General features: G+C 44.2%; 1 protein-coding gene across 1 annotated transcript in view; it reads left to right on the plus strand.

The window, feature by feature from the left end:
- Positions 1-2151: 2151 nt before the first annotated feature.
- LOC136576410 (potassium voltage-gated channel subfamily H member 8-like) overlaps positions 2152-14435 on the plus strand; it is a 463162-nt gene continuing 450878 nt past the window's right edge. The window contains exon 1 of the mRNA XM_066575676.1: positions 2152-2227. Coding sequence (XP_066431773.1) covers positions 2152-2227 — 76 coding nt within the window. The remainder of the gene's footprint in view (positions 2228-14435) is intronic.

The following is a 14435-nucleotide window of genomic DNA, read 5'->3' on the forward strand; positions in this document are numbered from 1 at the left end:
TTCTATTTCTTTGTGTCCTAAGGGCTAACAAGAAATGCATTACCTGCCACCTGTCCTGTCCCACCTTAAAAGGATGGGGTGAAATTAACTCACTTGTCTATAATGAAGTCGGGATCATAACCAATGAATGCAGAATTATGCTTGAGCATCTGCACTGACTTCTCAAACAAATAGTATCAAATTATTCAAAACTTATTATTAAACGTAAGATTGTGCAAGTTCCCCATTATATAATGCAGGTGGCACTATTGTTAATGCTTTGACTAATTATATACAGCAGAGCTGACTTTGACATAACTCACTGCTTCCTAATTTAAAGTGAATCCGTATGCTTTCCCATAGACGAAACATAATTAGAGATCCACAGTATTGAGCTATTACCTCTTTGTTGCACATGTTATTACAGCCGTACAGGGAGATATGAGCCCAAACTTTTTTTGCCGTCAATATAAATCAGGGTTTTACAACCTTTTCTGGTCCGAGGGCCATATTGTGAAAAATAAGCACTTCCAAGGACTGCAATAAAACTTAAAGGAGAATTCCCGTCTTAGACATTTATATATTTTTAGCTCATTTATATAGTACATACTTGTTCTGCAGTGCGGTACACATATTGTCATCCCTTACATTGGGTCCTTTAAAAAACCTTTAAGCTAGCCTGGTCTGACATTGACTTGCAGGAATGCTGTAGTAGGTGGCACTATAGAGGCATCGTTCCACCTCCCTTTTACATATTCAATGCGTGGCCTTTTTTAGTGCTTTTCCAAAGGGGAAACTATGCCCTTCCTGTTCTATCAGTGATCGATTCTCGCTCACTTGCCCTGTCAGGTCATGTGTTTACACAGGATGACAGTCACCTGTAATCACTCTTTTGAATGATTACTTGGGTGACTTATTAGCCCACGTAAAAGTACCTTCACTTAGCCAATGTCAAATAAAACAAATAATGACCCATCCACACTAGCATTTTCAAAAAACATGTATGAAAAAACATGCGTTTTAAGCAAACAATTATGTAAAGCATATGGAAACATACATTTCCTTCCATTTTCTATTGTCTGTAATGTTAAAAAAAAGTATACATTTCAATAACTTTTCTTCTGTGGGATGGAAAGGTGTAGCAGGCTATGCTCTTCAATCCCGCAAACAAACCCGAACATAAATGTATGTTTTCCTAAACATAGTCAAACATATACATTCTTTGACTATGTTTAATACAGTAGAGCCTATGGCTCCATTAAATGCTAAATTTACATCCATCTTTGGGATTAAGAAACGCGTGAGATTCATGGATGACCGTAATTCAGTGTAGAAGGGCCCTAGAGGATACAATCAGTACTTGACAAATACAAACAGTAATAGACAATGCATGTCATAATATATAACAGCCACTAAATATAATATTTATTATTAAGGCTGTCTTTGATTTAGTTGGTAACATCAAGTCTGTTTTCGGCGTCTGTTTTATATTCCTAGGATCTATTTGATAGAATTGGTAACGCTGCATCTGTTTTCTGCCAACATAAGATGATATCATGATAGTGTCAGGATGAATGCAGTAGCCCAGTATGATGCCACCTGTGTTATAGCCAGACAGGCATGCACACATAACAGGACTGCTGATGCCAAGTTTGCTAGGTGCATCAGCTCCTGCCCTGCCCATCCATCGAGCTCTCAGACAGGCTGTTACCTGGGAGCTGCCTCTCCATACTCACTCCCCCTCCTCCTCCTCCTGGAAACCCACGTGATCTTACATCTGCCAGAGAACAAGAAAAGGAGAGAATGAGCGCACACAAGGGAATGGAAGCTCTTTCATCCACAGCCAGATTCAGCACCACAACCCCGGAGAGCCTCATGAAGATCAGCAGCATCTCCCAGCCTAAGACCTGTTGTAGTGTCCTGCATCTCCAACAGTAGACCAGACTTGGACTCAACTTTTGCCAGTTCCCTCCCCTTCCCCAGCCCAACAATTAATTACATTGTCAGGGAAGAGCCATGCTTGACAAGTGGATGTCTTTTTGTCAGCGGAAATCAGGCTGTGGGGGCTGATCTGGACCAATTTCTGACTTCTCAACTCATTGCTGTTCCTTTGTCCACCCATCTTCCATACACACTGTGCAGCCAGGCGTGCATGGATTAGCTGCTGGGAAGATGCCTGTAATGAAAGGCTTGCTGGCCCCGCAAAACACTTTCTTGGATACTATAGCTACTAGATTCGACGGAACCCGTAAGTGATCTTAAAGACTCTGTATGATTTGCATAATCCCATTCATTCCTAATGCATGCATCTGTAGATCCCCATGTGGATTTGCCTTGCTATGCATGATGCAGCTTGTGGAGCACTTTTATGCTTTCAACCTGTAGGGAGCCTGTTCTTTGTTTAATGCAAGCTAGCAAATGAACAAAGGTAGATCTGTTAATGTCAATTACTCCAAAGTTTTCCTAATGCTGTATTAGAAATCATTATCTTTTTAACCACTTGTGACCACTTACACTTTCACTTGCCTGTATAGTGAATACTACATGTAGAATGGTGATATCTACAACCTATCTTTTTGACATCCTATCTCATTGTAATAAAATGTAGTGAGGTTAGTTTTTTATTTTTCCTCTTTGGTCTTTAGTAGAAACTCAATCTCCTCAAGTACATGCAATATTTAGCATGAATTATAAGACTTGTTTAACCCAGAGCTGTAGCTAGGCTTTCTGTCACTGCGGGCAAATGTTCAATTTGCTGCTCTAGCCTTGTATGTAAATACCCTAGCCAAGGCAAAGTGGCTTATTGGCACCCCTCCCCTGGTACGCTGCACCCAGGGCACATGCCCCAGCTACGCCTTTGGTTTAACCCACACTGTGACTCCATGTAATGTTTACATAAGCCAAGGGTTTCTAGAAACATGCTTGAATGCAAAAAATTGGGCAAAGAAGTCATTTATATCTTAGGCCAGCATAATTATCTGAATCTCAAGTGCTATTATATTGGCTGGCAAGGTTGGTGCTAAATGTTGATTGCACTATGCAATTGGAATGATCCCTATAAATGGATGAAAGATCTTTTTAGAGACTTGCCTTGTATTAAAGGAAGTTCAATATGTAGTTATTCGATTGAGCAAAAAAAAAATCTATATGTTCTGTGCTATTATTATTGTATTCCATTGCAACTCCAGAACTAACTGGCTCTTAGCATGAACACATTCTTACTCACATATATCTTATATGTCTCTCTTCCTGTTCTTTCGCCCTAGGGCTGGCTGCATGCCCGCAATTACAATTTACAGTAGCTGCTTTGAAAAGTACATCAGTGCACACAGCCTGTTAAACTATTCCACTTCTAGCTCAGAATCCTCCAGGGACCCCTCAATATCCAGCTGGTTAGCAGACTTTCACAATGCAATTATTGAAGCAATGATATACTCGTAACTTGGAAAAGTGATTAATGTGGATAATGTAATAGGAACTGAATCAACCGGATGTCCTGTGATCCTATATTGCATGTATGTCAAGCAAGGAGAGTGCATAGTATGCAGATATTATCATGTTCAATGGCATCGCCAAGTAATTCTTTTTTATCATGGGTTTTGCTTCTAAGCTGTTAGATTCAGCACCATGGACAGAGCAGACTCTCATTCCCATAGTGTTGATAGCAATGCTTGCCTGATTGGGCACATTGACTGCACACTAATGTCATGCAAGGCTGTAGGAAAGCTGATTTATTTCAACAAATGAGTTATCACAAGCCTTTAGAAAAAAAACGCAGGGCGCCTCATTGCTATGATTGCATAAGGAAATGATCAACTTATCCTAAGATATCCTGAATACACACCTACTCAGGAAGCCGAGCTGTATGGAAATTACATGGAAATCGGACTAGGTTTAGGTTCTTGTGTGTTCTGGGCTCAAACAAATCATTATGTACTTTCCTGGGAAGATGGAGAACAGACCAATCTACTAACACTTCCTATGTCCAAAAGGTTGCCATCTCAATACTGCCTATCCGAGTCTTGTAGATGGAACAGCCGGGTCTCTTTGCCATTTTATGGCTTCCAGATTAATAGTGATCTGGGTTGGACACATTTGTTTGCTCTGTGATTAAGCCAAACGACTAGGATATGATTGCCTGCAGGAAGAGTTGAACAAAGAAATGACACATCTTGGTGATTTATTCATGTGTAAAGTCTCAACTTTAAATGAAACAGGGCTGGAGGGGAAAGAAATTAAAATGCAAAACAAGCTGTGAATTCTACGGAGAGCGATGTGTAAGGGGGACTCATAAGTTTGCTTGAAATTTTTCATTAGTCTGAAAATATATCGATTGCTTTGCTTAGGGTTCATGGATTCAGGATACACATATTTGTCAATCTACAGAGCAGGGATGCAGTGACAAAGATTGGGCAGTGGGAGGCAGTGTTGAAATGATGTTTTCATTCTTCTTGGAGATGTAGTGCATCGATCTTCTGTGGAGAACTATGGACTAAAGTATCTGAATCCCAAACTCCAGTCCTCACAACCCCGGTCATGATTTGAGGATATCCTATAGAGAGCACACCTGTGACAATAACCATATTACCTGTGCAATATTATGGAAATCCTGAAAACATGACCTGTTGGAGGGTGATGAGGACCTGAGTTTGCGAAGCACAGAATGAGTCATGTTTAGATGATGTCAGGGCTTAAATGCATGACTGTGTTTGTGGGTGCAAAAAGTAACAAAACCGCTGATTTCAATGGCTTTGTTCTCACGGCCATGTTTTATATGTGCAAGAAAAAAAAGATCCTGTTGGCTTTTTTTTTTTTACTCACACGGAATAGCATGGAGTTTAAACAGTTAAAAAAAATTTTGCTGCTTCATGCGCAAAAATGCTCCGTAGCGGTGAGCGTATTTATGCATGTGCCCGTGTGTTTAAGCCTGAAAAGTCACAAAACAGGACAATCTTCATTCACTAAAGTCCTCAACATCAATGATCTGGTTGAAGGCTATTGGCTTCTTACTTTGTCAGTATTAGAGATGAGCGAACGTACTCGTAATGAGTACTTACGCACCCGAGTACCGCCATTTTCGAGTACTTCAGTACTCGCGCGTAAAGATTCGGGGGGCGCCGGGGGGCGGGGAGAGGCGCGGCGGTGCGGGGGGTAGCAGCGGGGAACAGGGGGAGCCCTCTCTCTCTCCCTCTCCCCCCCACTCCCCGCCGCAACCCCCGGCGCCGCCACGGCGCCCCCCGAATTTTTTCGCCCGAGTACGGAAGTACTCGAAAATCGCGGTACTCGGGCGAAAAAGGGGCGGGGCCGAGCACGTTCGCTCATCTCTAGTCAGTATGCATACTAGTCCTATACAGCTCTAGCGTGATTCATAAAAAGGAGCTAACCGTTTGATTCGCAAGGGTGCGTTTACACGTCGCTGATGTTTTGTGGATTTTGTGGCAGATCTGCAGCAGATTTCACCTTTTTAATTAGAATTCAATTTAAAGGGTTAAATCTGCTGCAGATCTGCACCAAAGTCTGCAACAAATTAGCACTACGCGAATGCACCCCAAAACAGAATTGGCCGTTTCACTCGCTGTTTCTAGACCCAGTAGATAATGGACTGCGCGGTTTATTTAGTATTCACGTGTACTGAATATTTATGGGAAAGCTGTTAGGTTTGCACTTCATAAACTCAGAAAAGGAGTATAAAGGCTCCTTCACACGGGCGTAATATGTACTGCACACGCAATCCGCAGACGATAAAATCCATTGATTTCAATGGGTTCGTTCACATGCATGTATTTTGCACACACACATCTGCCATGCAAAATAAAAAAAAAAAAACACAATCTGTGCTTTTGTGCATCAAAGAGGTTAGTGGTGGGTGCGCAAATGCGTGCGCAATATGTAAGGAGATGTGTAATACGCGGCTTAATTCCACTATATAAAGAACTCATCTGGAACTCGTTAGCCATTTCAATTGATGCGTCTTGTTTGCCATGCGCAAATGAACATGCCATCCGGGTGGAAAAAGTACAGGTGCGCGAAAATACTCATATGCTAGTGTGAAGTACCCCTAAGTAACTAGTAGGACACCCATGGGACATTGTGAACTTTGCAACCATTGAAGGGTTAAATATGTCTCTACTATTTAAATCCTTTCTGCAATGCCTGATTTGCTTGAAAGCTCTCCGGAAAGGTGTTTGCATACAACACGTGCAGCGGGAGGGGGAACTTAACCCTTGCATCATCCCAGGGCAGGCGATGAGTGGAAATGTGAGCAGTTTGGAAGAGAAGGACACTGGTAGTCCTGAAAAGATATCATAGTGGTCACCAAATCCTAGTGCTGTACATAATGGATGGGTTCAATAAGGTAATGAATAAGATCCTTTGAATTACCTAAACTCCCCCTTTACAACCTGCACATCACATTCTGGGCAGTGGCCACTTACTCGTTGCAGATAGGCCTGCAACTCAAAATCTGCTCCGTTCATCACAGCAGGGTTGTTTGGACAGCAAGCAGGTGGATTTCTGCAAGATCAGGGCTTCTTCACACGATTGCGATTGCGCAGGTATTTGCACGCTTGAAGTCTGTGCACACAAAACACAGCAGATCCCACGGATTTCAATGGGTTTGGTCTCAAAAATGCATTAAAAGAATTACAGTGATACATGCAGTTGCGCACAACATGCAGATTATGTACCCCTTTAAACCTCGATCATGTGCAGGTACATTGCGGTGAGCATTTTTGCGCATACACTCATGTGACTCTGCCCTTAAATGGCCATTAAATCTACGGAAAGGGTGTATCACGCACGTGTGTGAACTAGCCTTGCGTGCCAAATACTACAGTACTATGCATAGATGCGAGCAGCGCACAGATTATGTACCTCTTCAAACCTTGTTTATGCACAAATACCCTGCGACAAGCATTTTTACGCATGAAGCCGCCTTTAGGGCGCTGTCAGACAAGCGGAGGGGCAAAAACGCTCACTCCTGAGTATTTGCGCAGTGGAGTGTTTTGTGTTTATGTGCCTGCACTAATATTGTGTGCATTTGCGCAGGCACTGCTCATTGACATGGGAATCGCCCCTGCCCTGATTTAAATGGCTATTGAGCCAAATTAGGCACAGGTGATTGCGTCTATGCACAGTATTTTGCGCATACCCACTGCAAGCATTTGCACACCCACATGAACTCCTATGGGAACCTTTAGTGTGCAAAGGTGCACAAAAATAGAGCATGTCATGGGGTTTTTTTTCGTACGCACAAGAAAGGACTGTGAGAGCGAACCCATTGAAAACAATGGGCCCTACTCGTCGCAGTGCGCGCACAAACGCACTCATGTGAGAGAGCCTTAGGGCAGTTTTAGACAAGCCTATTTCAAAATACTCTCGCACCTGCTCAACTTTTTAGCACAGAGAACAAGTGGTTTTTGCGCACTTCCAAACAGGTGGCAGTGAAATTACGCAGTTTTCCACGCATTTTCAAGCATAGTTCGTGTGTATTTGCACGCTCCCATAGACTCCAATAGAGATGGTATGCAAAAATAGAGCATGTCGTGTTTTATTTTAGTCCAACAGATGAAAAAATGAGCATTGTGAGTGAGCCCATTGAAGTCAATGGATTCTAATGTATGCAGTTTGCGCAAGTGTATTTCCGCGTGCAAAATGTGCACAAATGCATCTCTGTGAAGGGTGTAAGTGCATTTACGCGTGTGTTTGTGCTGCATATTTGCGCATGCATGTACATTTTTTACTGCACTTTTTGCGCACACAAATCATGTGCACTTAGCTTTAGGGCTTATTTAGACGACCGTATATCGGCTCGGTTTTCACGCCGATCTGATGTACTGTGTCCTTGTCTGCATGGGGGGGGGGGGGATGGAAGAGCCAGGAGCAGGAACTGAGCTCCCGCCCCTTCCCTGCCCCTTGGCACTATTTGCAATGGGAGGGGTGGGATGGGGCGGAGCTAAGTGGCAGTACTTAGCTCCGCCCCTGTCTCGCCCCCTCCTGCTCCTGGCTCTTCCATCCTCCTCCCCCTGCAGACAAGGACACCGTATATTGGCTCGGCGGGAAAACCCAGCTGATATACGGTCATCTGAATGCACCCATAGGCTAACTGCACACAGGTGAGTGCCACATCAAGCTGAGAAACTTGTGCCCATCAACATGTTTTACCATGGATGTGAGGCAATTTTCAGGGAAACAAGCCACGCATCACTTCTGTGAATTTCCGATCGTCTTGCGAGAGTTTTGCGTGCGATAGAGGATCAGAAGTGTTCCCTATTGCTTTCAATGGGAAACCTCGCATTGCACTCTCATGCACATCACAAGGCATGTCAGAGCCATGCAATGTATTTAAGGTTCTATTGAAATCAATGGGTGACGTGAAAAAATAGAACATGCCACAGTATTTTTTCCTCGCAGGGTCGCTCATGTGAATGACTCCATTCAAAAGAGTGGAGTTCATATTTGTGCATCTCGCAATGCACAAAACTCACATGAGATTAGTACTTGGGTGAAACCGCCTTAAGGGCGCCTACCCACTGGCGATTTTTTTTTTTTTTTTTTTTTTTTTTTTTTTTTTTTTTCCTGCGATGTTTTGCGTTTTTTCTCAAGAGCAATTAGTATAGAATGTGTTCTTGTCCATCTGGGCTTTTTTCCGTTTCGTGGGGTTTTTTCACATAGGAACTGTCAGTTGCATATGTGTCCTTATTTTTCTCTTAATGCACCCATGATTGTCAATGGAGGGCTGCAAAAAAACGCGCGGAAAATGCCGTGTTTTTCACGCGCGAAAATCGGCAACGCAAGTGGGTAGGCACCCCAAGACTGGATTCCCACAGGCATATATCAGCCAGGTTTTCAAGCATGGCCGATACACGCTGCTACTCTGATGCATTGGTTTACAATGCATTAGTGTACATGGGCATATTTCCGCGGCGTAAAGGTGCCTGATCAGCCAAGATAGTGCATTTTGTCCAGGCGCTTTCATGCCGCTGACGGCTGCATACACTCCTGTGGGAGCCAATGACAGCTGCCAGAGATGGGAGGTGGGAGGTAGTTTAGCAGTGTGACTGCTAAACTCCCTTCTCCTTCCCTGCTCCTCTCCGCCCCTTGCCGGCTGTTTGCGATAGGAGGTGGCGGAGCCTGCAGAGAGGGAAGGGGGAGGACAGTTTAGCAGAGCTAAACTGTCTCACACCGCCCAACAGCATTGCGGGCTTGGCGTATATGCGCCAGGCTTGGGCTGTCTGAACAGGCGCACAAACATTAGCATTGTGCGCCCATTCATGCGTTTTTACAGTGCTGGCGGGCGCACGTAAAAAGGCTACCAGCCGTGAGAATAAGCCCTTAGGCCCGCAATTCACGTGGCAGAAATGCTGTAGAATTTTTCACTAGTAGAATAGGAGCGTAGGTTCACAGTACAAGCCGTGTGGACGTGATTCTTTTTTTGGGATAAATCTGCAGCATTTTGGATAAACCATGAACCTTTTTTACATGCATTTCATGCAAGCACAAAATATGGGCCCTGCCCTATCTCTCTGCAAAGGCCCCCATAGAAGACTATGGAAAGTGTGCAAATGTGTGTGCACAATGTATGAACATGCTTAGTACGCTGAGCAATTCCATGAAAAACAGAACACATCTGGACCTCATTAGGCTAAATAGTCTTTTAGATCAGGGTGGGTGTGTTTTGTGCGCGTGTAAACAGGCCCTTTGGCTTCTTTCACAGGAGTGCATATCAGCCAGCCATTTTCATTACAATGCATCAGATCACATAGGCGTATTTGCGAGATGTAAAAATGCCCGGCCAAGCCAATATAGCGCCTGGCGTTTTTATGTCGGGCCTAAAACATAGTTCTGGAACTATGTTATGGGCCAGAATACATCGGCCGCTGCATGGGCTCCTATGGGAGCCCATGGCAGCAGCCGTAGGGGGGAGTTTAGCAGCGTAGCTTTATTCTCCTCCCCTTCCCCGCGTAGGCTCACCTCTCTTCCTCCCCGCTCATTTGGTGCAATGGGAGGGGCATGGGTGGAGCTAAGCGTCCACCTTCCCCATAGCCATCAATGGGAGGAGGCGGAATGGTGCTTAGTTTCGCCCCTGTTCCGCCCCATCCCATTGCACAGACCGAGCGGGGAGGAAAAGAGGTGAGCTTGCGATGGGGAGGGGAAATGGGAGATGGCCTGGTGAGGTCAGCGCATTTGCGCTGGCCACACCATGCAATATGAACAGGCGCACAAACATTTGATTTGTGCACCTGTTCACCAGTTTTTTCACACCCAACGTGGCGTATATCATCCGGCCGCTCGTGGGAAACAAGCCTCGCACTGTGATTATCACAGCAGATTTCACTTCTTCAAATGAAGGGTAAAATCTGCAATGAATGCACGGCAAAATCTACTTCAAATCAATACCATTGGGTGCGGATTTGCAATCTACAGTGTGTGAACACACCCCAATGGATCGTTATCCAAACCATATGTTAACGGAATCACTTTATTCTGCACAGATTGGTTTGTAACCAGTGAATGTGCAGACAGTTAGTTGCTGGTGGATTTGTGGCGGGTATATTGTATCTCCTATGTGATACAGATGGTCCCCTATGTGCGAACAGGTTCCGTTCCAGGAACCTGTTCGCAAGTCCGAACAAATGCTTGTATGGAGCGGGATCGCGGGTGGATCCTGCTCCATGCAACGTCGGGAGTCAGCTGTTTCTACAGCGGGCACCCGGCGGCAGCAGTTTGAACGAGCCGCACCGCTCGTCAGAACTGTTAACACTTTAAATACCGCTGTTAGAGCGGTATTTAAAGTGTTAACAGTTCCGATGAGCGGCACGGCTCGTCGGAACTGCTGCCGCCGGGTGCCCGCTGTAAGAAACAGCCTGCACCCGACGTTCAGGGGGCCCGTACAGCGTCCCACGATGAGATCGCGGGACGCTGTGCGGTTGCTACTCAGCCAGGATCCTTCTGAAAGGCCCCAGGGCTGCCTATGCAGAGTGCCCAACAAGCGCACAGCTTGATAGGCACTTTGATTGGCAGCCTTAGGGCCTTTCAGAAGGCCACCGGCTGCTTAGCAACCGCGATCTGACCGGACAGGCTTCTATCAGGCTTGATAGCTTGTCCGGTCCCTGCACAGTATGATCTGATGCCATAGCATTACATCATACTGTGCTGGACAGATTGTTCGTAACTTGCGACGTTCATAAATCGAACATTCGCAAGTCGGGGACTATCTGTACTCTAACTTCTTTGGAATTAAATGATTGTATGTCTTTATGAGAACAAAGCTTAAACTTCTGCCATAGCTTTAATCTCTCAGAGCATTCAAACAGCTCCATGTTGTCGTCTTCTTAAAGGGACTGAATGCAAATCTTCACATCCTCCTGAGCGTCGTCTGCTCTTGTTAAACGACAACTCAAATATTAACATCTGTGTTGAACATGAACTGAGCAGGCACTGTATATTGTACCTAACATACATATTTATCAAGGTACCATCTGTGCCTTGATATGAAGGATGCTCCAAACTCTCTCTATGTATAGCAGTGCCATTGCTTTGATCACTGCATTATGTAGTTTAGTAACAAATGTATGTTTGTAAACATGTATCAAATGTAACATCTCTCGCTACATTGTGTTGTGTTTCGCTGCCTCACACTGTTGATGATACATTTATATTCATGTCTGTATTTTGCATGCATACAATGTCTAAATCTCTAACAGGGATTATGTATACAGTTTATGAGCAATTTCCATTTCTAGTCTTGTGTCTGGAGATTTATACATATGCCGTAGGCTGTTATCCTTTTGTAGTTCTCCAGTGTGTGGGTTCTCCAGAGATGTACAGGAAGGGATAGCTTTTTACAAATCTGTTCTCCAGAAATCTGTGCACAGAGTAAATATATATATAGTTGGATTTGGAGATTGTTATACTGTATTTCCACCAATAGCTATTCTATACTGCTGCCAATTAGGTTTAGAGATTCGAGCTTGGCAGCAAACCATGTGAAGGCTTCAGGGCATGGGTTACATAAGCCATCACGATGTAGTGTATATGCCTACTGAAGACAAAGTTGCTTGTCTGCCTAGACTGCAGGAAGAAAGAGTGACAGCTTGCAATGTGACCTTTAAACTTTAGAAAGAAGGCATCTGATATTGAACCATGTTCCTTTTATAGTTTTCTAAGTGTGCCCCTAGAATAGAAAAAGGATGTGTCGATTTCCATAGCTTGCATCCTTAACAAGCTCCAGTTTCTCGGTTACGTCCGTGCGCCATAGTGGACATTTGAGGGATGATATTTATTAAAAATGCCTTCTGCATGCAACAACTACTGTGAGCTTGAAAGCATCCACTACTCTGTTTATTCAGTACTTCACAGTAGCAAGCCTCTAACTGATATGATTGTATGAAATTAAGTCTTTGCAACCATAATTAGTAGGGGAGGACAGATGGCAAAATTAGACATGTTAATTAAATCCACCTAGTTTACTGAGGATTATTGAATATCGTGAGCTTTATTAAAGCCAGAAATTCACATTGCTGCCAGAGCAATGGTAAAAGATGGGTGGCATTTCACCGGCGAAAGCCATGTCTTAAGAACAAATACTGTAGTAACATTTTTTTTCCCATATCCTTGCTTGGAGCAACTAATATTGTAATGCTATGCAGCATGGCAAAGGGATAAGAAAGCATGCAGAGAATGATAGTTCGGAGTGAGTGAATGAATAGACTTTGAAAACAGGACTGGTGGAAAATGCTTATTTATAGTAAGAGACATAAAGCTCCTGGTCTCCATGCAAAACTTGGAAGACGGCCTTCACTTTCCACTTCTCACTTGTAATACTGGTATCTTCTTCTTTTGTGGCAGTCATCTGAGGTACCAGGAGCGGGATATGACTGCTCCCTCTACACCCCTTAGTGTCCCTACACATAGGTGAATTTGCACACAGAAAATTTGTGCGACTAATACACAGACAATAGAACACGTTGATTTTAATGGGTTTGTTCACAAGCACATATTTTGTGTGCCCAATTGTATGGCGCCCAAAAACATGCAGCATAAGGAGGCTGTTGCATGATTTAGATTCAGTTCTCTGTACCCACCGGACCTGAATTGTAGATGCAATTTTTTTTCTGACAGTTTTTGATGCAGTTTATCGAGCCAAACACAAGTGGATCCAATGCAAAGTATCAGTCCCTCCTTTTTTTATTTTTCCCTCTTGTTGGATACACTCCTGGCTTTGACTCAAACATTGCATCAAAAACTGTTTTAAAGGGGTTGTCTCGCGGCAGCAAGTGGGGTTATACACTTCTGTATGGCCATATTAATGCACTTTGTAATATACATCGTGCATTAAATATGAGCCATACAGAAGTTATTCACTTACCTGCTCCGTTGCTAGCGTCCCAGTCTCCATGGATCCGTCTAATTCTGATGTCTTCTTGCTTTTTTAGACGCGCTTGCTCTGTGCGGTCTTCTCCCCTTCTGCTCGGTCCGGCACAAGCGGCGTTCTGGCTCCGCCCCCTTCTACGCGGCATCGCATAGCTCCGCCCCGTCACGTGTGCCGATTCCAGCCAATCAGGAGGCTGGAATCGGCAATGGACCGCACAGAGCCCACAGTGCACCATGGGAAAGGACCCGCGGTGCATCGTGGGTGAAGATCCTGGCGGCCATCTTGGTGAAGGAAGAAGAAGGAAGAAGGAAGACGTCGCAGAGCGGGGATTCGGGTAAGTAATATGTATTTCTATTTTTTTTTAACACATCCCTTGGGTTTGTCCTGCGCCGAACGGGGGGGCCTATGGAAAAAAAAAAACAGTTTCGGCACGAGACAACCCCTTTAACTTGCATTTAGCATTCAGATAAAGTACTTTACCTTGAATGGGATGGATCTACAACACTTGTACAGCCACCTGTGTGAATGAGCCACTGTGGAAACACTGTGTTGGGCTTCCAGGGTTCCAATCACATATTGATGGTTCTGGGTAGCTGTACATGAGATGACTATCGGATGAAAAATTGCTCAAACAAGTGATTTTCAGCTATAGACGTCACGTCTTAACACAAGAAATTGCTCAGTAGTTGTTAGGCACTTCATTTCAGCTCACTGAAACAAAGCAACTAGTGAGTGAGTTTTGGCTATGTGTAAGCCTGTTCATCTGTCGTCAAGGGTCATCAAACCAGGGGCCCTGTCCAAAATTTCAGCTACCCCTCCCCCCTCCCAACACACATGAACTGTACTTCATGGCTGGCACGTCTTGTCCATCACATTTAGTTTCATTGCTTGATCTCTTAAGTGATTTCCCCGATGAAGCATTAGCAGTGCATTGGAGTCTCTGTAAAAATACAGAATCCAGAACCCCCTTCGAGTGCCCTTTTTGATGTCAGGCTCGTGCACTTCCACCTTTCTATTGCATTTTTTTGTGGGGGCAGATGGAAAAAACTTCCAAAAATGTTGCTATTTTTTTAGGTTTTTA

This window comes from Eleutherodactylus coqui, chromosome 8 (assembly GCF_035609145.1).
Source record: "Eleutherodactylus coqui strain aEleCoq1 chromosome 8, aEleCoq1.hap1, whole genome shotgun sequence".
NCBI classification, from domain to species: Eukaryota; Metazoa; Chordata; class Amphibia; order Anura; family Eleutherodactylidae; genus Eleutherodactylus; species Eleutherodactylus coqui.